Raw genomic sequence first — 26120 nt, 5'->3', positions numbered from 1 at the left:
GTTAGTTATCTAGCGGCCAAGAACAGCTTGTTCTGCCACTTTCTGTGTTTTGTTGGGTTGTTGTTTTTTTTTTTTACATTTACTAAACATTAAATAAGCACTTTGGGCAGTTACCTGTACTACCACCACATGAAAATACTCACACACACACATGCAGATTTCAATTGTGCTTGAGTCTCTGATCATCAGAGAACATCATTTTAAGATGTTCTTTTTGAAAAGTCCTATAGAAATGTGCTGTCATCCCACATACGTACACTGGAATAGTGAAAAGTTATATAAGTCTGAGGCACAGGTTTATCATTGGAAGACTGATTTTGATAGTAGATATTAAGCTTTTTAGACAAATCCACAGTCTGGGATAACAAGGCATCTGGCTGCAAAAAAGGCTTGAAAGAGAGTCGTCATAAAAAAGTGAGTCTGAACGATGCGTCATCACTGAGTGGATTTTGCCTCCGCTTGCTTTTGTGGAACTTTGGTGCACAATCAAACCGTTCACCCTTCAGCGTGGCCGGACAACCAGCACTGAATGAGGCATTAACCAGTAGAAGGAGCAGGCTACCCGTATCAGCTGCTGCTTGACTGTCAGACTGTCCTGTGCTGCTCCACAACCTTTAACATTTCAACACACAAATAAACTTTGCAGTGATGACAAACGCCCCGATCTTCTGATATTTTCTTACATATTAAAATGTGGGGAAACTCACTCGTGATGTTGTCTGTTGCACAATGTCTTCTCATCATATCAGACCCCCCCAAACAATTTGTTTGGTTATTTACTGCATAAGTTCATGTAGGAAAAATATAATGAAAAAAATGTAAAGAGACTGATCGATAAGTACCGGATGAATATTATAAATAGCAAGCCAGCAAAGTCTGGAAGAATAATCTGATGGAAAAAAACCCCCAGAAAAAAACTGGGGTATTTTCTCTGTTGGCAATAATCACAAAACATAAGTATCACAGAAAATATATCAAATTAGAAACAATTTCTTGTCGTCTGCTACTTCAAAGGTTAAGATCTGGTTAAGCTTCGGTAGCTTGACTTAACCAGATATCCCACACAACGTTCAGGGCTGCTTTCAAAGTTAATGTTAAAGACCTTAAAAGGCATTAAAGACAGCGGATAGGCTGATCCATGATATGTATCTGAGCAATTAAAAAAAATGTGTTATCTTGTTTTGGAATAGAAAAACCGTACGACTGATATAGAAAAAATGAAGGACTTTATTGCTCTTTTTTGGCATCACAGGTCAAAGCTGTTTGTCTAAAGTTACAAAGTCATACCTGTTAGGAATAAAATGATTAAGTAAAGCTGTTTTTTGTGATTATTATATACTCATTGTCTTTGCGCTCATTAAGAGTTGGCACTCTGTGTAAATAGGGTCAAAAGGATCAATTCAGTGCGTTCATTGAGGCTGACATGTTGAGCTGCAGAGGGATTTTGCAAACATGCTTACACACCATAACTAGTTAAAGTCAGGGTGAAATTTTTCTGGTCCAAGAGAGTCTGAACAGATTGTCCCGGACTTGGATAATAAGTAGAAAACAACAGGCTAAGAATTGCTAGCTGATTTTAATGCAGCAAGGTTAGGCTAGGGAGGTGTCTTTTTCCAGGAAAGGAGCAGATGCAGACGAGGTCAGACGGGAGGCAGAAGGACCGCCATGTCATTTCCCATGATAATTCTTGTTTTTGTTGTGGTATAAAACTATATTGCCAGCTTATTATGCCATCCTTTTTGTGAAGCAGACCGCTGGTTCACATTGAGGTCCAGCGCGCTGTAACTTGTAATTTCAACTGCTGAAACGAATTCAGTGTTTTAAATGGTAGTCATTATCCTGTACTTCCTTAAAGAAAGAAAATGCAAATCTTTAACATTTTATTTGATTTTAGATGATGCATAATAGCTCACATGAGAGGCGAGAAGCAGGTGAAGGAGATGAGACAGGAGCTCTTTTAAATTAGACCCTAAGTCTCGAGTATTGCCGTTCGTTTGTGTGTTTCTTCGTTTTTTTGACATTCTGAATGTGTGACATCCTGGTTTTTATGTTAATGGCCGACATCGACATACAGGAGTGATGTAGGATTTTTAAGACAGATGCTGATATTCTGATATAATTCCCAATTTTAGTCTTTTTTCTTTAGATACAAAAACTCAAAAAGATTTCCCTAAAATGTGTTACATTTGTTTATTTATTTGTTTACGTTTGTCCTTCCAAACAGGTGCATTGCCAACAATGAAACTGAGAGTGCCCTCTTGTGGACGAATTATGCAACATCAACACACCGCCATCTCTTCTTTACAGTTTTAAGATTTATTTACTGGCTATTATAAATTTGAAAAAATATCAGTCTGCTAATACACTGATCAGTGGCTAAAAGGTCAGAATTACCTCTGGTTACCTCTGGAAGTTTTATAATGCTCATAAGAATTAAAGTCTCACTTAATTTAGTGAGACGTTAATTAATTAATTTAATTATGAATTCATCTTTCATAAGCGTAGACAAAACAGTGGTAATATTTATTGAAGATCACTAATAACAGGGTTTACTGAATAGTTAGTAGCTTTTTTTGGAGATCACATTTAATTTAATTGTCTATTTTAGTTAGGCGCAGTGTGAAGGTTTTGTAAATTTCTGAAGTTGTGTGGGTTAGTTTTATTCCCGCCTCATATTTCCCTACCTTTAGGTTGATTTAAGTGAAAAAACAGATACAAATAAAATATTTTACCTCACTTTTCCCCCAAACCATCCCCAGTTCTCACCGTTTCATTCCATCCCGTCGCTCCCATCCCTAAAAAGCCTTGCTGTCAGGGAAACATTTATCTGTGCTCTAACAAATGGTTTGCATTTTTCTGAAGAGGACAAAGCCTCGAGGAATCACAACACGGTCTTGATGAATCACAGTCTGGGCGTTTTCACACTCTCAGCCAGTCCAATCTGCCTGCCACTGTGGATCCAGGTGGCACGTCTGTAAAACCCAACGACCCTTGCATCACTCACACTAAAAATAACAATCAGCTGACACAACAAAGCCGAGAACAGCTGACAATTCACCTGCACCCGAAATGTGACAATCAATTATGCTCAGATGCATGAATGAACAAATATACAAACGCGCCAAATGAGTCAAAGCGTTGTTACCGAAACCACAGAGTGACCTGAAAAAGATGTTTATGACTCTCACTGTGTACACAGAAAAACTTTAGGACGTGACTGCCTTCAGTGACAAGTACCCACAAATGACAGACTGAAAGTTAGACAGACAAACAGTGGGATTTATAAATAGTTTGCAATAAAGACAGATAAACAAGCAGCCAGACAGAAAAGGGCTGCGTGACAGGTAGTCAGGGAGAATCATGCTGTCAGATATGAACGTATCCGAGCTACTGCAGGGATTCTATCATGTACACTGTTTTCATATGGCGGCTAATAGATCTTTTTATTAATTAGCTGCTCAACAGGAATGCTTGGCAATTTTAAAAAGTCAGCCAAGAATAGCACATGACTCTGTTAGTTTGGGGCAATATATGCGATGCATCCTGGCCTGCAGCAAACCCTGGTGGCAACTATTGACATTTTATCGACAGCATCGGCGTCGAAGAGAAGTGTGCTCGTGTTTCCACAGCCTTTTCTCTCATAAATTTGCTTCTGCAAGATTCCAAATAAATAAATACATAAATAAAATAAAGGGAAGTCTTTAATTTTTTAAATCATGACTTCTCAAGAAGACTAAAGAAGTTTATTATCATTCCTTATGGTGTTACCCAGCCTGAAAGGAAATACTGTTCCTCACCAGCCTCTACAGTGCAATAAGCAATACAGTTTAAAAAGAATAAGTTTAAAAAAGAGCAGCAAAAAAAGGCATAAATAGCATAAAATTCTAATGACCCTTTTTCAAATGAAACCTTTAATTTATCAAGATCTGATGTGTCATTTAAGGTATCCTTCATTTTTGAGCTATATAAAAAAAGCGCTCAAATTGGTAGGCTTAAGCACATGAAATACCTCGTAACGAGTTTCATTATCATCTGTGGCTCACAAGGTAGAGACGGTTGCCAAGTAATCAAAGGGTCAGTGGGTTGATACTAAGCTCCCCGGTCCATATGCCAAAGTGTGGCCGTGGGCAACTGAAAGTAGGGCTGAGCGATCAAACTATTAAAATCATTATTGTGAAACACATTTCTTCAATAGAAATATGGCTTCTGTGAACTTTATATTTCTATTAAGAGTTCATTGACAGAAAACATGAAAGGCCAAATGATAATGACAATAGCACTACTAACTATGATATTTTTATTGATATTGACTGATATAAAAAAATTACTTTTTTTTATCACCAAAGCCTAGAAAGAGCTTAAAGGGGATGTGAGTGGTTTGTCAAAGGTAAATGTGGTTTGTTGTAAAACAGGCTTTGAGCACTAATTTACTGAAGGAAAATGATATTTAAGTACCAGTTTAGTTCTCATTAATATGGATAATATCTGGTCATAAAAGTCATGAACCCGTTTACTGGGCATTCTAGAAAAACTGAGAAAAACTATGAACACTACTTCAAAAGCTGTCAGTCTTTTATAGCTCAAAACTGACAGGAAACTACAGCAAGATTTAAACTGACGTTGGTGTACAGTAATAGACAATCTGAAGAATAACTTTATCCATAGTCCTGTCCACAATTCTCATCCACAACAGTTACCACCATGGCTGCAAGGCTTTGCAGAGGGAAGACCGGATGTTGCCAATGCTAGCTCAATAAAATGAAATACATTGGGAATACTATGAACAAGAGAGCTCATCTTATGCACCAAAATCCTGAAATAGTGTTAGCTGAGCAAGCTTACATTACATTTATTCAACTGAAAAACCATCCAACATTGGACACACTTGGTATCAAAAAGCTAACTCAGAGCACGCTAATGGATCAGTCAAATGATAAAAAGTAGGACATCTGTGCTGGCTGCCTGTTAATTGCCTTGACTTGCCTTGAAGCGACTGTTGTTGTGATTTGGCGCTATATAAATGAAATTGAATTGAATTGAATTGAACTTCTGCCATTCTGCACCAGATTGCAATGTGCTGTGACTGATTGATTGCAATCGCCTTCCGAACAACTTGTGATTGGAAGGCGATTGCACAGATCCCCTGAAAGGAGGCAACCTTTCTGCAAACAGTTGCAGTCTGACTTAACTGCAATCACTCTCACAGAAGGTGCTATTTTATTAATGAGTGCAGACAGATTGTTGCCAGCACTCTGCCATCAGTATGAATGAGTCTGTCAATGAGCACAATCCGAGGAAACTGGTTGCTAGCTGGTTGCTTTCTGATAATTTTCCTATAGAAAAGGCTTCAGAGCCCAAAAGTAACAGATATGAGATTTTCACCGATTTACTTAATAGATGACAATCCACAACATTTCTCTGAGACAGGGAAATTCCATCATTTTTCACTATTCAACATAATAAAGATGATCAGCTTACTAGTTGTAGGTGCTTATTAGTTACAAGAAAATGGACTTCTCGTCTAAAGATCCAAAGTCAGACTTGAAAACAGCTTGTTGGAAAGTGCAAAGTGATATCCTGATCAACAGAGAGACAGCTGGCTGTTCTCAAACATTACCAGACCAACTTATTTGGTTTTTCATTTCAAGGCTTCGCTCGTCCAACTGTTCTTCAGTAGCCTATATGTGAAGCTCACAGAGGAAAGGCTTCACATGAGCCTCTCCTCTCCTTCTGTCATCTCTCACTGTCTCTCCCTCTTTTCCAGGCCACTCTTTTCTTTTTTTTCCATCTCTTTTCTTCCAGAGTTATGCTCAGTGGCCCAGTTCTTTCTGCCTGAGATGCCCCAGCGCATCTCCTCGCTCTATCTTCCTTTTTTCCCCCTTTCATTCTCTCGGTGTCTCAGCGCTTTTCCTCAATCTGTCTCCAGGTTTAACTTTTTCTCTTTCTCCTCCTCCATCGCTTCCTCTATCAAGAGACAAGCAGGGGAGCCATCTTAAAACCCAGGCACAGCACTTTTTGTTTCTTCTATACAGGAGCAGCTCGATCTAAAACCATTTTTGAATTCCAGAAGGCAATTTAATGGGAAGGCAAACTTATCATCCTGTGTTTGAGCAGTAAAAAACCTCCTCCTGTCTTCATTAGGAAAAGAGGAAAGCATCTGTGCTATTTTTCAAAATTAAAGTTTGTCTTTCCACATAAACCCAATGCAGAACTTCACCTCAGCACAAGCCAATTTCTGCTGAATATGATCACATTTTCCCAAAGATTTTGGATTTGTTTTGTATTTCACAATGACCTGTTTAGCATGTAAAAGCTACACTCCTAACACATTAAAAGCACTGAGGTTACTTTGACTGTGTACAGTCTTAAATAAAGACTTTGCAGCTCATTATGGCTGACCTACATATGTTCTGTTAACAGGACAAGTAAAAAAACCGATTAAAACCTCTAAATAAAAGCACAAATATTTTTATTTTAAACTATAAACTTAGAAGACTACCCATTTAGTCTTTTTTTTACTGACCGGCCAGGAACAGAATCACCTGTTCTCGGCCCGGACCACTGAGCGATCGACTTTCCACACGTGTGATTGTAAGGCAGTCCATTTTAGCATGTGCAACTTGAGCAGAGTGGGAAATAGTCGTGCACACACTTCAATCCACACACACTGTTAGCATGGAACCTGTTCATTCTGAGTGAAGACACAAAGTTCACCAAGGTTAACCGTGGGGGCACCAACACGAAAACGTTTGTGACAATAATCCAGAGCTCAGAGCCAACCACAAGCCAGCAGCCTCAGTATGAGCAAAGGACCAAAGTGTCCCGTTATTTTAAGTTATAAACACAGTGGAAAATGATGCAAGTACCTGACAGTTGCTTTAATATACATCTGATGCCTTTACTCATGTTTAGTAAATTCATATATGTCAGGTAAGGGTGACTTAGTTATGGTTACCACTTTCCAGCAGCACTTTATTTTCAGCTGTTTCAGTGAGAGTAAATCCTGTGACTTAGTGCAGTTTGGGAGAAGAATTGTAAAGTTTAATCATTTCTTTCAGTGTCTTTAATTGAAGAAGTAATGATTTTTGTTTGTATGTGCTGTCAGTTATAGTTCTGGGAAAGAAAAATAGAATTGGCAGGTTAGACTTACAACCCCCCCCCCCCCCCCCCCTCAGAAATCAGCCAATAAAGCTGAAATCTCTTGTAAGAGATGCTTCTTTTACCACTAATTAACTTCAACACACAAAGCCCTGATGACCCATTAGCCATTGGGTTTTGGGCGTCAGAGGGTTTAACAAGTCAAAGCTGGTCAGCACTAGATCACAAATGGAGCCTGCATCTCTCTTTGTTACTTCAGCGCACATGTGATGGTCACTAGTTTGACCTTCTGCTTTTTTCTAACTGTGATAAATGGTTAAAGCACAAACTGACAAAAATAGCTGCTCTCACTCAACTCGTTTCAAATGTTCCTCGATCTTACATCATGTGGAAAAAAAGGATATGAAACATACACCACATACTTCTGGAGCGTGTGTGTATCTTTAGGATTGATAAGAAAAGTTAAACAAAATTATGAACTGTTGATTTACTGTATACATTTTGGACTTCTGGGCTGAAAACATGGACTCAGACTGCCAGTAAGAGTCTGTGTGTGTGTGTCTCCATGTTATTTAGTTATTTATTAGAGGTCACCTTGCCATGCTGGTGTCCCAGCAACTCGTCCAATGCTCAGAGCCAGAAAGACAGAGACACACACACACACACACACACACACACACACACACACACACACACACACACACACACACACACACACACACACACACACACACACACACAGGCATACGGATGTCTATGATAACAGCGCCATGTCTTCAAAACTGTTGACCTAGAAGCTCGGAGCTATTCATAGATCATAGAACAGAGTGACACTTGTTACTCAAAGTTTCAGGGTAATTTGATTCTGCAGACTAAATAGGAACGCAAAATGCACCAGTTCAAGTAGAGTACAATCTGATCCAGTGATTTATTACGGGGGTTTACTTTTTTACATTTTGGAGTACATAGTTTGACTTTTTCAGACCTCTAAAATATTCAGACAATCTGAGAAGGTCTATAAAACGGCAACTTTGCAAACGTGTGCAAACGGGAACACAGGGCTGGCATGTCATCGTGTAAAAGGCGGTTGCGGCATGTTACGACAACCAGCTGAACGCGTACACGTGTAGAGACTCAGAGAAAGCATCACCCACTTTAAACTCATATCTATAACCACTTGGGAAATAGAAGTCTAATATTCACTCTTCTTTTTGTTTGCCCTCTGGTCTCCACCAATGCCTAACAGAGTTATCTGACTGTTAAGCAGGTCACACGCACCACTTTATCGACCTGCTCAGTAGCACGCCGTGGGTTTATCAGAATCATTTTCTTTCTAATGCAGCTGCCTGAAGAGAATGGTAATGATGCTGAAAAGTAGTTGAGAGTGAACCAGAACAATAGAGTCACTGGCCCTAAAAATAAAGCAGTGAGCTGAGAGATGCTCAATAAAAAATTCCAGCTATTCAACAGTGTTATTTTTCCTCGATTACATTGCTGAGCCCCATTGTGTGACGTGGTTTCCACTTTTGGCTCCCTGCTATGTGATGAATACAGATCCAACAGTCCCGACTGCAAGAGAACAGTTCACCTTCACCTGAAAAAGTCTCCATGAACACACTGTGAGACCTGCTGCTATCTGGAATAACCTCTCCATCTTTCTGTCATCCCTCCCTCTTTCTCGCTCTCTCTCACTCTGGCCGGGAGTCAATCTCTCTTTTTTACTGCCAGCTGATAGCTGTGCATGACTGTCTGGATCTCTATTCATGCGTTCACTCCATCTATCACCTGCTGCTGCCTCTGTCACTCCTCTATCCTCCCCTCATCTTGTTTTCCTCTCCTCTCTAGATGAAAAAGAAAGATTAGACGCCACGGCTTTTTTATCTGCGCGTTGGTATCTTCCAGCTTACATGCTCTTTCAGCAGTGAGATCTGCTTTACTATTTTCCTCAAGGTCACACTAATGCTGATGCACACTGTGACCTGCAGGGTTCAAACCTATGAGCGTCTCTTTCCCCCGAACCCTGCCCGCATTTGCAGGGTTTGCTCATCCTGCATGACAGCTTCCATTTGCATAAACACCCTTTAGTAAGTTTTATCCCTAAAGCTTTCCTTAACAGTCCATGGAAATTGCACATTGAGCTGTTGCTATGGTAACTGGGGACTCAATTGCCCAAAATTACCATAAAACACTAATTACAAAAACCATGGCTAAGAGCACCATTTTGACAAGCTTTATGCAACACTGCTGAGCTAGTCCCTCAGGTGGGGAAAATAAACTGGGAAAGGAAGTTATTTCAGTATGTTTGACATGTTCTAATTCTTTGAACACGCTGCATCTGAGTGTAGGTGTGAAGTATGTCAGGTAAAAAGCTGTTGAGTGCTTCTAAGACTGTGGAAAATATAGAAACACCCACCATAACGCCACCCAACTAGAGTAATCAAACTCTGCTGGGCACTGGAAACAATCCAGACTTAGGGCACTGGCACATTGACTCTGTGACTACATCCGTCTTATATTCAGTTTGTGTATCTGACAAATCTTTGCCACCACTTGATTCATTTCAACCAATCTCTCTTCTACGGGTGTAAAAGATTTATGCAATTCAATTTTATGCATACCTTAGTTTATGTAGTCAATATCAGCATGCTTTGGAGACATTCACAACTACTGAAATTGGAAAACATCCCATTGAATTTGTTTCACAAACTATTTACACGTTTAATCTGCCAAAAATACATCAAGGAAAACATTTCAGTGCTGCTTAAACTTCCTCGGAGACGGCTAAAACAACATAAACAGCATAAAATGAAAAATCCAAACCTCTTTTATAATAACTCTGGTTCTGAATTTGCTGGTAAAGACACACAGACAGAAAGTGAAACAAAACACGGCCAAAATGTACCAATCAAAAAAGCACATCGATATATTCTGGAGCATTGTATTGTTGCATTTGATGAATGGAAACAGTGACACGTTTCCTGGAGTGATCACCACAAACGCGCAGGTTCACATAACTGCATTCTTCAACTGTGTGCGACCGGTGAATGTTTAATTTAAATAAAGCATTATAAAGTAGAAGTATAGAAATTACCAAACAGCTTTTCTAGTATATTTTATGCTGCCAGCTCCCTCAACATTTGCCAGTTATTAACATCTGCCCAGCCTGGAGGTCACTGCAAACTCTCGGTACCTCAGCAGAGCTGGCAATATCATCAAGGACCACTCTCACCCCAGCAACCAACTGTTTGAACTATTACCGTCAGGCCGACGGTACAGGTCACATAAAACCAGGACAAACAGATTCAGGGATAGCTTCTTTCCCAGAGCTATCACCGTAGTAAATAAGCACAAAAACAATTGAACCTATTCCATACCGTCACTGTCATTATATTATGCTGCTATTCATACTGTCATTATATTAATGCTGCTATCCTGTATATATTGTACATACTATTGTTTGAGTACTTACGATTGTTTTTTTTGTACTTTTTATATTTTACATTTATATTTATTATTGAAACTTGCACCAAGGGAGTGGCACTCCAATTTCGTTGTACTCTGTACAATGACAATAAAGGCTATTCTATTCTATTCTATTCTATTCTATTCTATTCTATTCTATTATTGTACATAACAGTTAGCTTATGTCAAGGTAATATGGGATGTTGGCATACGCCCCCTTAAAAAAGTTCATATAAGGTTTAAATTACACACTACAAATACACTCAACAACACATCTGTTCAACTGCACGTTTCTGCAAATATCTAATCACTCGATCACAAGACGACCTGCTGTTCAAACTGAGCATCAGAATAGGGAAGAAAGGTGATTTCAGTGCCTTTGAACGTTGCAGGGTTGTTCGTGGAGCAGACTGGCTGGTCTGAGTATTTCAGAAATTGTTTATTTGCTGGGAATTTTCCCACACAAGGATCTCTAAGATTTGTTGGGAATGATGTGAAAAAGTGAAAATATCCAGTGGGTAAAAACGCCTTGTTGACGATACAAGTCTGAGAGAAAAGGGCAGCCTGACAGGAAGTCAGCAGCATATCTGAACACAAAACAAAAAAGTGGGCCAGAACGATCCAGAACAGCACTCTGGCACCTTCACTCAATGATTCATTAAATCTGATAGGCAGGTTAATGCATGTTACTACTGAATGAGTTCATTTTTCATGTGCTGCAGCCTGGTATTGCCTCCAGAGACAGCATGCTTAGAAATAAGGAAAAATAATGCGACTTCCCAAAGTCTGCTTCCAGCTCCAAACACATCTCTTTTTCCTTCTCATTTCCTTCTCGCTAAACAGATTAATGTTTTTTAAGCACCAGACAATTTTCAAATGCAGCTTTTCAAACAACTCACAAATATCATCAAACACACAAACTTTTTTCTGCGCAGTTTGTCCCTGTATTACATAGTAACAAAAACCCTCAATGCGAAACACTGAGAGGTGGTGAAAGCTGTAAGACAAAGAGGGCAGGAGCAGAAGAAATTTGACAAATTTTGATTTTATATGTAATGTCCTGATTCATTTTAGTTTTCAAATGTGCTGCTGGATTTAGTTTTTTGTGAAACATCTAGCAAAACAAACTGAAGTGCACTACTTTTGTGTCTCTTAAACATAGCATGAATGTACCAGGCAGTTTAGTGCAGGCTACACTGCACAGTTTGTAGTATTGAGATAAAGTTTGCAGTGATGAACTAAGCTGGACTGGTTACATCTAGGTCGCATCAAGGGTAGCAGACACCAATTTATATTTGAGGTGCTGATTCGATTACCTCTCTAAATTCTACTGTTTATACCCTTAGAAATCATACATACAGCTGGTCAAACATCTGCTTATATTATGTTCACTTGGGTAAATCCACAAAGAGAAGTGATATCACAGTAGTAATAGTATTGATGCTCACAAAATAAATTATTCTGTGACTTATTTCTAAGGATTCATGCTCAAGGATCAAGGATTCAGTGCACGGATCTTCTCATGACTACTTCCAGCAGGGTAACATGCCATGTCACAAACCTAAAATCCTCTCAAAAGTTTACGCTTACGATATTCAAAAGGACATGCAGCTAACCATGTCCATGTCAATATGAACTAAAAATCTCTGAGGAAAGTTTCAGGCACCTTCTTGAATCTACACCTCAAAGAATTAAGGCAGTCCTCAAGGAAAAAGAGAGTCTAACCCAGTAATAACAACCTGTACCTAATAAAGTGTCTGACTGAGGGTATGTGGTGCTTTAGCACAGCCTGTTGCACAGCAGAATAAATGCAGACACCTTCTCTGTCTGGACAGAAAGAGACAAGAGGAGAACAGTGAGAGCGGGAAGCAAGCTCTGTGAGAACACGCTGATGTTAAGCCCACGAGTCACGACACAAAGTTGCTGCAGAAAACGCTTTAACGCGGTGCCGCTGCTGTGGCGATGTGGGCATCACAAGGCAAATTCAGGCCAGACAGTCAAGGTCGAGGCGCTTCACTCCCACGTCCGCGAGCCCATCAAACCTCACCGTCACGATTCGCAGAGCTCCGAAAGCACATTCGCACAAATAATACATCACTGTTGTAGAGCAGCGTTTCATAAATAAACTAAGGAGGAGTGAAGCGACACTTTTTGTTGCTGCAGTATTTTTTTATTTTTTTTTACTTTAACTCAAAGCATTCACACTTAAGTTGTTAGTGGATAATAAAAGGAATGATACATCACTGCCAGAAACACACTCTGTATTTGCTCGTCACTCCTCACACTCATATATCTAATGCATCAGGATCCGAAGGCCGGCCGATTAAAGGAAGTAACACGTCCACATATTTCTGCGCAAACATATAAAGTAATTGTAAGCACTTTTTATTCATGAAAAAGTTTAATTTCAAGTCATCATTTTTATGTTGCTTTGTAAATCTTGGCAGACACTGCGCAGATTTGGCTCAAATTTTACTCCTGAATTGATTACGTCTGCTGCTGGGTCGGTTGTTGTTTCCTGTGCAGTTTGGGGGGCAGTCAGCTGGATAGTTGGCATGTGGGAAATTTTGACTTTCCTGCAGTTTGAGCTGTTTTAATATCTTATTTCCCATATGGTGCTCCTTATGGATGCTTTTGTGCTATTTTCAAAGCCTGTCCTGTCACCATATGAGAGGCAGCAAGATTTCCCGTCACCATCTAAAATCTTTGCTCTGAATGTAATTAGAACGAAGAGTATGAAGTAATAAAGAGCTTAAATCCTGCTGAAATTGTTATAAAGCAAACCTATAGACCCCACAAGAAGTCTGGGACTTCCTGTGAGCCACATGTCCTAATGTAATCTGTGCTTTACAGAGATAAAGAGACAGTCAACATGAGGAGAGAGAGGATGAAGGAAGAAATCTATGTAGTGAACGCCGCAAGATTAGTTTTTACCCATCAGCTCAAAGGCTGATGGGTATTGTTGTCATACTGCCGGGTGGGCAGGTGGCGCGGACACAGATCGAGAAGACCTAGGAGTTGAATCTCAGTAACCTTGACATCAAGGTCAAATTTAGAGGTCAAGTTTTCTGTTTGGAGCACGACTGCCAAAAACGTTCACCAGCCACACTGCAACTGGTCGGGGAACACGCATTTCTCTGTTTGCGATGGGTGGTTGCCAGATGGTGGCTAGGAGATCTCTACGCTTGTGTGACTGGGGCCTTGATAATAAGGACCGCATCGGCATCTTAACTAACCTTGGCAATGTTTGCTTTTTAAAGGGCTGCAGCTGACCCTCAGTGTCACACGACAGCACGTTTACCTGGTAAATGTTTGCGCGGACACTTGTAAGTCACATAAGAAGGGGCAGGAAAGCTAATGCTAGCTGTTGCTCAGTGTGAGTGGCTCTTGTGTTGTGCAGCACATGATGACCAGCTTAGTGTGCCTCCTTGCTCTGCCCATGACACAGCCAAAGTAAGGTTTGATGAGAGTGACCACAAGTCATTTGTAGTTGTCATGCCAGAAACTCCAAAATGGCAACATTTGCCACCCTTGACTCCTTTGCTTTTTTCTCGAAGAACACAGGTCGAGTTGTTCACACAGCAGATCTGTACACTGTTTCAGACAAAACTCAATTCTAATTGAACAATCAGTCCTTTGATCAACCGCTCAAGATCAATCGAGAATAAATGCCATCACTGCAGTTGTTTTAATAGTGAAAATGGTCAATGTGAAAGATTTTCTGAACAGGAAATCAAATGGTGACATGACGTGAAAATTCACAGTCAGCAGTTCCCTCTCTCTCTATCACACACATACACTGATACACACACATGTGATTTATATAATCGCATGGATGGCTAAATTGCTGGTAAAGTGCAGTCTCCCCTCAGTCACGTGGAGTGGAGCAGTCTATTAACATTCTCCACATATCAGTGCTTACAGTGACTCTGAGGACATTGTTCAAATGTAAAGAATAATTGCTGTCAAACAAAACAACTGTACCACACTTCATCTGGGAGATGAGCTCATTAACGGGCAAAACTGTTAAATAATGAGTTTTTAAAATACAGCTTGCTAAGAGAAAATAAGGCAATGATTTCTGCAATAATGATACTGCAGTAATTAATGTCAGGCATGCTTGTGTGTAATTTTAAAAAAAGAGGTGTTTTGCTCGTAATGTTTTCATGCAAAGCTAGAGAGAAATCTGGTCAGTGTGTTTACATAACTGTGATTTCAAAGTCCTTTCTGCTAGTGTATAAAGTGCATATCTAATCAATTGCAATGCAAACTGGAAAACTTGTACTTTTAATTCAGTACATTTATATTCCAAGTTTCTGAAGAGTTTGCGATTCAGAGTTATGATGCAAAATATAATCAAGAAACAATTATCTGAGCTCCTGCTGAGTTTCTAAGTTTGCTCACTTGCAAAGAAACAAAGAATCTCTCACTTTTATGATAGCTTCATTTTAATAGATAGAGACAGAAAACCCAGAATAAAAACACATAACATAAAAGTTATGAATTGATTTGCATATCATTGAGTGAAATAAGTATTTGATCCTCTAAAAGTCAGCTGCCATTCTTGCTCTCACAGATTGGCCTTGTGCCCATGGAGCACATAGATTACAATCAGTCAGTCAACCAATCAATCACTCAATCAATCAATCAGTTTCCATCCTCTGGGCAACCATGGGCAAGACCAGAGAGCTGTCATCAAGGACAAGACTGTAGACGTGCACCAGGCTGGAATGGGCTACACAACCATCAGCAAGACGCTTGGGGGGAAGATTTTTCGGAAATGAAAGAAATAATAAACGACCATCTAAGATCACACCTCATGGGTACAATCATGAGAAAGGTGGTAGATCAGCCCAAAACTACATGGGATGAGGCTGTTAATGATCTGAAGGCCGTTGGGACCACAGTCACCAAGATCATTGATAGCACACTACGTTGTAATGGGCAGCAACAGCACCAATCTTGCAGCACCAGCAATGTACCTCTACCTAAGGAGGCACATTTTAAGACCTGTCTACTGCAGAAATAACCAACATTGTATTTTATTATCCTTCTGAGCTTGTGACTGTAAAGCATTTTAGAACTCATCAATGAATATAAGGTAGAAAAACCTTCCTCCACAGTCTTAAAGGAAGTGGCATCAAGCTATGGCACCACTTCGGCATCTGATCCTTGTACGTATGATTTGTAATGTAAATCTGGCCAGAGAACTGTACCATCAATTACAGTGAAACCAACATAATAAAAGTTGCTCTTGAACACATTTTATATATTAAACTTCAGGGATTCCTTTTATTCTTTGATTGCCAACAAAGAACTCTTGAGTACTGATGGCATTGCCGAATCCTTATTTCTGAGCGCTCCTCTCCAAAAACTCTTCTATTCCTCCAGTTCCTCTATTACCTTATATGCGAACGAACATTGAGTCGATCCAACATACACTGCTCTGCTATTCATAAATGCACCTAACCTGTAGCTCAAAATAGTCTCCAGAGAGCAGCATTTGCCAAAGACTGGTGTGAAATGGAACTGGTACTTGATCTAAAATGAAAAAGAAAAACGTCAGTTGCCTCCTAAACATATAAACATGGAGAGGTGATGGTTACAGAGAAACAGCTGTCCTATGGAAATGATAAAATGCCTAAGTGTGCCAAACCCAAGCGAACACCGAGACACGCCATCTCACAGTCTCTTCCTGTCTGATAGCCATGACAGCTGAGCTGAGACAGACAGAGCGGGACAGTAGACAGATGCTGTCGACTTAGGGAGATTACTCCATCGCCCGTCCATCCTCCTTCCTGCCCATTTGTCTGTCTGCACTCTGTTCTGCTGCTTTCCAAAACTTTCTCCAGAGACTTTTTCACAAATTGTTTTCCAATTACGCCGGAGTAATGCAGACAGTTAAAGATGCTACTACCTCTAATTACAAAATAATTGCAGTTATGGATTTTCCACCGTACCCATGTCAGATTCTGTTCTGCTTTTATTTTCATCTTGGCTGCGCTTATTTTTGCTAAACAGAAACAGCCATCACTAAAAGATTGTAAATGTTGCGAGTCTGAAACAGATGAAAGGATTTTAAAGACTATGATAGAGGCCTTAGGGTTGCTCTTGGTCTGTTTCGTACTTAAATTCAAACAAAGTGGCATTCTAAAAGTCGCCCTGGCAGAGCTCTTGCCCCATTAAGAGGAGACTGGGTTGCCTATGGCAACACGTGGACAAACCAGCACAAGGTCAAAAAGACCTGCCTCATCCCTCAATCTCTTGGGAGGTACCCACACAATACACTGTCCCCTCCAGCAATTACTACATCACTTGAGACTTGGCACATGTTTTGGAAGAGTTAAAAATGTCATCCTTACCATAAGTAGTACTCACTTTTCATATAATCTAAAATAGATTAGCTGACAGCTAAGATGCAAAGTGCTTTCTATGCACTCTATTAAAACCAGGACCAAACCGACAAACCAATACTCGCTCATTCACCCAACCTGCTTCCATCATCTTCAACTATTCCTCCCTAATTTAGTCTCTTGTACTCGGGTGGATGACCTACCAGCTGTTTTCGAATAAATTTGGACTTTTTAACAAAACAAGAAAAAGTTTGTGATTTTATATTTTTCAGTGACCTAATTTGTCAGATCCAGTACTGAGAGACAGCGGACTGGGAGTTAGAATAAGCCAGCTACTATTAATGTAAGGTAATGATGTATGACCAGAGAGAGATACTGGAGGTCAAAAAAGGAAGCGACTCAAAGGATCCCAAATAGAAATCTACGAGACAATTCTGAAATGCAAAAGAAGGCAGCTGTCCTGCTGCTGCCCCCGAAGAGGCAATTAAACAGGAAACATCGTAGCCATTAATTCAGTCAGGCTGACATTTCCTGTATTCATAAGGTGAAATAGTATGGCGTTTCTGAAGTGCCCTCATGGGAGGAGCAGAACTGGTACTGGACCGAACAAAGCCACGATGTTAGAAATTGTGTGCATTCATAGCAGAAGGATTTGAACCATTCCTCTTCTTTTTCTGGCACTTTTTTAAAAGCACTTTTTAAATCACATTTGACTGGTGATTTTACACCAGTTTTGTATCCGTGTGACTGTGGAAATGAATGTTGATGCTCTCATCTGAGCTAAACATCCAATTTAGAAAAAATAAAATCCAGTTTATCAGCCATGCTACTGCTGTTTTATCAGCAAAGGAAGTTCACGAGCTCTGCAGATCTTTGTAAAAGAGATCATCTCCTGCTTTCTAACGTGGAAAGCATGAGAGGCTCTGCAAAATGTTTGGGTTGCAATTCTGTGCTGGTGCTTAATGAGCGTTAACTTTAACATATTTTCCAGTGACCAAACACTATATACTATACAGACCACTTGTGTTTAGTTAAGACCAAGAAAATTAGTCCAAAGCTGACTACAGATTCTCAGCTTTAAGTACCGCAGCTGCCAATAAGGATTTTAACATTTTCCATTACAGGTTACTGATGGATTTTTCCTCAGTTTAAAATTGTATTTTTCACACCAAGTTGTAGATTCACATAAAATCTTGTCATCTCTCTAGCTTCTAAAGGTGTGGAAATTTGAGGAACTCGTAAAAAAAGCTGTTTTACTATGAAGGCATTTCCCATCATCCCATCAACATGGAGCAAAGTAAAACTGCACACACACAAACACAGGTACACACACAAACACAGCAGGTTGTACAGAGTGACATACTGGTCAAGTGTGAAAGACTTCCACACTTCCATTATCCACGCTTACACACACTGTGCGTACTGTAACGTGTGAATCAGCTTGCTGCCAGCCTGCCAGGTTGTTTAGCAACTGCACGGTTACCTATGGTGGGGGTTTTTTACCTGTTCATTTCCACTCAATACCCCACTACCATTGTGTCCTCATCTAAAAAGCCGTTCCTTGTTTTTGTAGAACTGTGCTGTGGCACCTGTGTGCCTGCACCACTGTCCTACTTTCCGCACCCCTGAAAAGATCCATTATCTCAGAACAGACTTCTTGGCCTGACTTCCTCTTTGTCAATGACAAGCCATCTTCTTTAGTGTTCTTGTAGCTGTCACATTAGATCAGGGGAGACTACGGTTGTGACAAAGAAATACCAGAAGCTTCTCGACCTGCCCTGTCAGTGTTTCCAAAAAAAGATGCTCCTGGTGCACCGCAGCTGTGGATCTTAAAGTGAAGCCCGAGGACACGTATGACACTGCTACAACAGGCATTCTGCAGTTTGGAATATTATTTCAGCAGCCACGGAGACGTAATAATAAGGACGATTACAGCAGGGATCTGGTTGTGCTTCCTGTAACATGCTTGCACAGCACAGCAGAAATAACACAGTGCGTGTCTGATTTCTTGTGTATTACTTAGTTTGAAACACTGGATACTTTGTAGCAATGAATTTGCCAAACTAGCAACTCACCGTGAAGACACAGCTTGACTCTGCTCAATTCAAACTCTGTCGCTGGCCTGTTGCAACAGCTGAGTTAGAGTAGCTCTGCTCTGTAGCTCTGACATGTATAAAACAACTTATATGGCAGTGTACCTGTGATAAGTACAAGACAACGTATTGATAACTCACCTCATATTAGATGACATGACCAGTTATTTGGTCTATAGACTGAAATTTATTGTAAAAAATGTACAAGTTTCCTTTGCAAATGTCTTGTTTTATCTACACAACAGTCACAATCCAAAGACATTCAATTTCCAGTGACATTAAAAAAATAAATTGTTGCATTTAAGAAGCCTGAACCAGGATAAATATTTTCAAGGAATTGTTTTGGTCAATTCTTTAGTGTTCAATGTTTTTAAAAAAAATACTAATGAAGAGGAACTCCAGTGGGAAAAAAAATACTAATATTAACAGCAAATGTAATGTCCCTGTTATACTGTGAAGGAGCCACAATCTCTAACTTGAGCCAAATTATTATGTCACCCTCAAGAGAACAATGTGAATGATGCAACCATGGCAACACTGCCACGGAGACTAGAGAAGGGACGGAACGGATGCTCCCTGAACAAATCTGTACTCACATTTTTAAAAAAGACTGAAATCACATTAAACCAGAGAAATGAACAACAAGACTGAGATAAATTTATCCTCTGTGAGACCAGTTTGGAACGGACTCATACAGCCTGTGTGAACCTACAGTACAGTACGTGCCGTGACGAAGAGGATAATGTTTCTGTCTCTTCCTCCTCCCTCCCCCTTCTACTCTACTCCTCGCTCTGCTCCTCTGAGCTCCTCTAAAATCCTGCAAGGGTTTCCTAGTGTAAGCTAATATGGTTTTAAGAAGCATAGAAAAAAATGGTCTCATTTGTCTTTTGGGCTTACACATGGCTGCTTAAGCCACATGCCATCCAAAAATCTTACATGAACACTTACATGAAAAAAAATATAAAAATGTTTTCTGATACTTGTTAAAACATTCCATTTCTTGACCAGGGTTGACTTTAGTTGCCCAGTTTTAGACTCTGGTTTTCTCTTGATTACATTTACCCAAACCTTGTTGTCAGCACTTTTAGGTAGGAAATATTTTCCTTCAAACAAACTACACCTGTCAAACATAGGAAGTGCAAGTACTCCACTAGCTCAGCCAAAGGGGATGCTATTAATGTCTAATGGACACATGGATGGTTCCTTCTGCAGGGTGAAATGTTGGCGAGTGTCATTATTAAGTAACCAGGTAAAGCTTTTTGGGAAGAGATATTGTTGCTATGCTTTCAAAATGTATTTACTTATCTTTGAAGCTTTGATCAACACAATGAAAGTGTTATGTCATGCTCCAATAAATGAAAGTTAAGCAACTTCCACCATCTTGGCACACTGAAAACAAACTTAATGTATGAGCGGCGACTCTTACTGTGAAGTCTTTCTGACTCTGACGAAAATTACAAAATGAACTTTATTTATTATTTACTATAACACAAAACAAGTCACTGAGCCCTTAAACTTATCACAAAAGTATTTACTGAGGTCAGATGCAAGGGCTGACTTGCCACACACTTCTATAGGACCCAAAGGCTTTTTGCAATCACAGCTGTCAGTCACCGGTAGCCTTTAAAACGAGCGCTGGTGTAAGCCTCGTCTAAGCTGACTTCACTTTTCCGACCCAGAATGTATCTTGTATACTGCCTATAGGTATCAAGCAAATTATCTGCTAGAGCCTGACCGATTTAGGATTTTACAGTCTGATATTTGGTGATTTAAAACTATGGTATTTAAGTATATGTTTTGTTTTGGACACACGAACCATAGGCATTTCCCTGACATTTGTTATATGGAGTTCTTTATTTACTTGTTTACACTTGGTCCGACTGTTCGGATCAGCTGGTTGTCCTGTTTGTGGCATTCCAAATACATGTTGCCAACAGGGAAGTTCTAGAGTGCTCTTTTTTCACTTTTTGACCGTTATTACTTCATACACATAGATCAGCAAATAGTTCGTCAGATGGTATCGACCTGCCAATAAATCAATTGGGCTCCATTAGCCCAAACATAACTCAGAAGGGTAGCCAGTTTTATCTAACAAAGCCTGTCTGAGCTTCAGGAAGTTGGCTATCAGGTAAAGCTACGGCTGACATAAGCAGGGCATTAGATACATGGCGGTATTGCTTTGTTTTTAGAAGACGTTTTATCTTCTAGCTAATATTAGCTAATGCTAGCATCACTGCTAACACAGATGAACTGCAAACTACCTTACAAAGCAAAATAAAGTCTTAAGTGGATAACAGTGGATTTGTGCTGTGTAGTTAAGTTACAGCTAGATAGATGAATGTATCTTGCTTGCTAATCTTAGCACTAGAAAAATTATATCTCATCTCAATGGCTAGCTTGGCAAATATCCTTCACCACCCAATGTAAATTATATTACAATGATACTGTTAGATCTATATCAAACAGTATTGCTTTAGACACCTGTAAATCATTTAATGGAACAAAGTAAAAATATACAACAAAAATTTCCTTTCAACAATACTAGCAAACATGTGTGCTCAGCCAGCTAGCCATAACATGATTGTTTATGAAATTACCTTAATAAATATATTATGAACATAGTTCGAGGTTAATCTTGCTAATTAAGCTCTGATAATTATTGCAATGCTATTACAGACCATCGACCCATCGATCCAGCCATCCATGGATAGCAGTACGGCTTTTACATTTAACCACTGCCTTGACATATTTTTCATATTTTGGCAACCACATAACCATTTTCTCTGTTTCAAACTAGCCTCTCCATGCTTTTCAGTGGTATCGCTACATCTGAAAACACCAGAATATCGCAATCAGAGCATTACAGTCTTCATCATCATCATCCTTCATGATATTACAATTCATCCTCATCATTGTAGCACACACTGCAGATGTACTGGTATCTCTGTCCCCCTTCCCTCACTGGGTCTCTCTCCCTTGGCCCATCACCATGACGATGGGAGCCGGTTCCATGGATACAGTCACTAGGCAACCAGCAGCATCAGGAGCAGCAGCAAGAAACAGCAGCAAGAAACAGCAGTGTCCTGTCAGAGCTAAAGTGGAGCAGCAGTAGAACACTGAGCCACTCATCCTTCTTTATCTGTATGCAAGTTTTCTCTTTGAAGAGGAAATGTTAATGCATTTATCATTTCTTAGATCTGAAGCCTCGGTACTAGGCATGCTTAATTTAGACTGACAAAATGAGTACATCTATAGATGGGTTTAAATGTAAGTAATACGGAAAACTGATGATGACAAGATTGCAGTTACCTGAATATTATTTATTTCACCATCACTAAGTGCTCGTATGTAAAACCTTCTTCTGTCTTTAGTATTTCTCATAAACGGGAACCACCAAATGCCAAAGACAAGGGATTAAGTACCAACCATAAAGTATATTAATAAATAATTAGGGTTTTCAGTATAAATGAGATGGCTATTTATTTCGACAACTGACAGATTATTCATTTGCTCAGCTATAACAGACAGGCATAAAAACACAGATTTGCCCAAGCAATAGTCTAAAAACCAAAAAGCTGTTTCAATAAGATGATGAAAAACAGCAAATTCTCACACTGAGAAGGTGGAATTGGATAATGTTTGGCCATTTTAATTGAAAATATTACTCTATAGAAACCAAGCAATAATCAAAAGATCCACTTATTAAGTTGCTGACTATTGACCATCTTGCACTGGTATCACACTGTGCATTCTTAAAATAATCATTACCCATGGGTCAAACTGCAACCATCTTTGAACTTGATTTTCATGACTGCTGCTTACTTGTAAACTATCACGACGGCATCTTGTAGGGTTATGACACCAATTCTTGAAAAACCTTGTCCACAGATAGGCACATAAACACCTGCAGAAGTACTCAAAATGGTAGTTCCTGCTATGGTAGATGTAGCCAGGACCATATTTTTGTGCGCTACAGATACAGACTCACAAGGTGAAACAATATCGACTAAGCTGTGGCAGCTGCTAAATACTGGACTAATCCAGCTGTTGCTAACAGCTGGCAGATCATCATTCAAAGGAGAAAACAAATTCCACAAAGAGGGAAACAGTGAAAACTACTGCAAGTGTTCTGTTATCTATTCATGAGATAATTTAGGAAATGTGTGAGCAGCAATGTGCAAATGCAAGAAGGGGTTATACATGTAACCACACCAGAGATTCATCAATGTGTGAGTTTTATTATAACAGATCAACTGCTGTGAACTACTTCATGAAGTGTTTGCAAGGTCAGTTTTTTATTATTATTTGAAAAAAAATATCAGTTTTACAACCATCTGTCAGTAACTGAGTCCTGTGAATTGTTCCCTTGAAAATTATTGATCAGTCCAGTGGTTTGTGTTCGAAAGTCTCAGTGAATGTTTGGTTTGAAAAGTAATCTTCAACATACAGGCGTTAAATACAATCCATGGCTATAAGGTACTTGATTAGATTCCATTACTGGTACACATTTCTACCTGACAACCTCTCAAAAATCCCTTTATAGTCCCTAAAAAATCTACATGGTATTCTATATCTCATGTATCCTGAAGATGTGGCAGATCACTCTCCATGTCTGGAGAATTACACATGCAGCATGTAAGCTGTTGTGATCAGTGTGCCCAAAGAAAGAAACCAGTGCTGAACACATAATAGTGTTTTTTTGCAAAATGACACCAAAATGAGCAGCGACTTCAAAGCCCTGTCGAAAAAGAGTGTATAAATAGAACCGTCTTAGGAGCAACAAAGACAGAGGAGCTTTAAAATATGTTGCAGTTGAGATTGGAATTAAATATTCTCTTTGATTTTAAAAAGGAAAAAAGGCTCTTTTTGTTGGTTTACAGCCCTGTAAGTCACATACATACACACACAGAAGAGACATGGACAACAAATTAGAGCTTGTATCTGTAAAAATTATGATCCAGTTAATAAAAAGCCATAACCTTCTACAGGTGCATAACTGCAGCCATAAACCATTTAGGCAGATGGTTAATAAGCCTTTGTCATTACAGGCTCACAACAAGCATGACAAACCGATCCAGCTAAATAATGGTGCAGATAGTCTAATAAGCACAGCATACCTCAAGGTGGTGGATTTAACAGGTGTGAATGTGGTGCATTATATGAAAGCATGACGTTATAATGGCAACAGGGCTGGGGGCTACATGTCAAGACAAGAGGGTATGTGACACTGCATCATATATTATCCCCCCACACACCCCACCTCTCCCTGATCCTGCAGTCATGGTTGTTTCATTAGCTCATCTCGGAGCTTCAAAGGCCCTGGGTGGGGGGTGTCTATGAAAGGATGAAGGGGCTTAATTTGTGCATACATTTAAGCGCCAAATTATTAAATACGGTGTACAGTGCCACTGTTCAGATGCTCAGTAGCAAAGCTCACCAAATTCTGAAAAATGCCATTCAAGTTGTCACGTGATGTCAGCCCAAGAAAAATGTATGGTCGTGACAAAACATGAGGGAAAACCATCAAATGTCCCTCCTGTGGACATTTACAGGATATTTTAATATTTATTTAAGTTATTTTTTTTCTGTTTTTTATCCAGTAAAATCTGACTTCAGCTGCAGTCTTTGCTAACCCCAGATTAATGTGGTTATTCATTAAGGGAACTCCATCATTAGCACAGACTTAACATGAAATGGGCTACGGCAGCAGGTATGTGTCTGTCACTGTCGCCTTACGTTGTAAAGTAGAGTAGTTATCCATCTGGCAGGCTGCTGGTGACGGATCCGGTTAAGAAAGAAAAAAATCACTCAGCTCGCCCCTTTGGAAACCGCAGCACCGGACGGGATCAGTCTACCGGGACAAACCGAACCGGTGTGAAACCAGGACAGGTACCCGCGCTATCAGCCGCATCTTTAGTGCCCCCGAAGCCAGAAGACGGAGGAGATGAGCGCATCAACCGGGGCAGTGTGATTCATCTCAGGGTCAGGTTTAAATCCAACTCGGTTACACGCGCGCAGACTACACACTGCTTTCAGTCACATCCCCTTCGGTCCATTTAGAAAATAAGAAGCAGGCGCGCAATGTTACAACACAGATTCCGTGACCAACGGAGGGGAGCGGCGTGCTTCTCCTTCTTCTTCTCCGGTACCGTAAAGCACGCTGCAGGAAAAAACACATTCAGCACGAGCATCCCCTCCCATACGTCCCTCGTAGAGAGAGAGAGAGAAAGAGAGAGGAGGGGGAGGAAAGATGGATGAAGATGGAACGAGGACGCGTGGATGTGCGTGCCTGTGTGCGGTAATCGCGCACGGGTGAGAGTTTGTGAGAGCAAAGAGGAGAAGTCGTCTTTTATCTCATTGTGCAGGTGCGCGTGCACGTGCACGTGAAGTCGAGGCTGTCTCTGAGACTGTTGCCATGCTGCCTCCATCTTTTCCTATGAGGTTTTTTTTTTTTCTATTTTGGTGCGCAAAAATAGCCCGGTTTCGATTAGAGATAATATTCAATGAAAAGGTTTATTTTAAACAAACGCCACGCTCTTATAAGGCAATGTCTTTTAACGGATGATATGATGTAATAATGTCTTATTAACTATTAAGAAATTATCTTTTAACTCTATAGTTCCGCTACAAGCTACAACCAATTATGAGTTGCCACGTTGTTAAAAGATTCTTATTAACAATTATTAACTTAATTATAAGGGTCCTGCAAATAAGCCTGGACTAAAATCCACTAATCACCAACTTGTAGTATTTATAACTGGATTTGATGGCATATTAGAGAATGATAAACCAAGAAAGCCCTTTATTGAAGTTAATACGAACAGACTAGTAATCCATCAGTCCTTATATTTATAAATGACTTATCCATTGTGCTTTATACTGTAACTATTCGCATTCCAAACAAGCGTCTCTTTTTCTTTAAATTACGTATGACAAGTCACCAGCAATATCAGTATCTGAACCCACCCTGCTAAACACACACTAATCTTTGGCCTCTGTGATAAATGTGTCCCTCCTCCTCCTGACCATCATTTTAGCATCCAAAGTGAAATGTGAATCCGAAAGGCAACGGTGCCACGTTGTCATTGAATCTTAACCTATTCTCGCTTGCTCA

General features: G+C 39.9%; 1 protein-coding gene across 1 annotated transcript in view; it reads right to left on the bottom strand.

Annotated features, from left to right (window-relative positions):
• Window positions 1-25100, bottom strand: part of lrrc7 (leucine rich repeat containing 7) — a 93971-nt gene extending 68871 nt beyond the window's left edge. The window contains exon 1 of the mRNA XM_085386603.1: window positions 24743-25100. Coding sequence (XP_085242729.1) covers window positions 24743-24767 — 25 coding nt within the window. The 5' untranslated portion in view covers window positions 24768-25100. The remainder of the gene's footprint in view (window positions 1-24742) is intronic.
• Window positions 25101-26120: the final 1020 nt, after the last annotated feature.

The sequence above is a fragment of the Rhamphochromis longiceps genome, linkage group LG17, assembly GCF_057381845.1.
Source record: "Rhamphochromis longiceps isolate RC_006_pf linkage group LG17, R_longiceps_female_GT1.1, whole genome shotgun sequence".
NCBI classification, from domain to species: Eukaryota; Metazoa; Chordata; class Actinopteri; order Cichliformes; family Cichlidae; genus Rhamphochromis; species Rhamphochromis longiceps.
The sequence above is the reverse complement of the archived record's forward strand: the minus strand, read 5'-3'. Positions and strand labels throughout refer to the sequence as shown.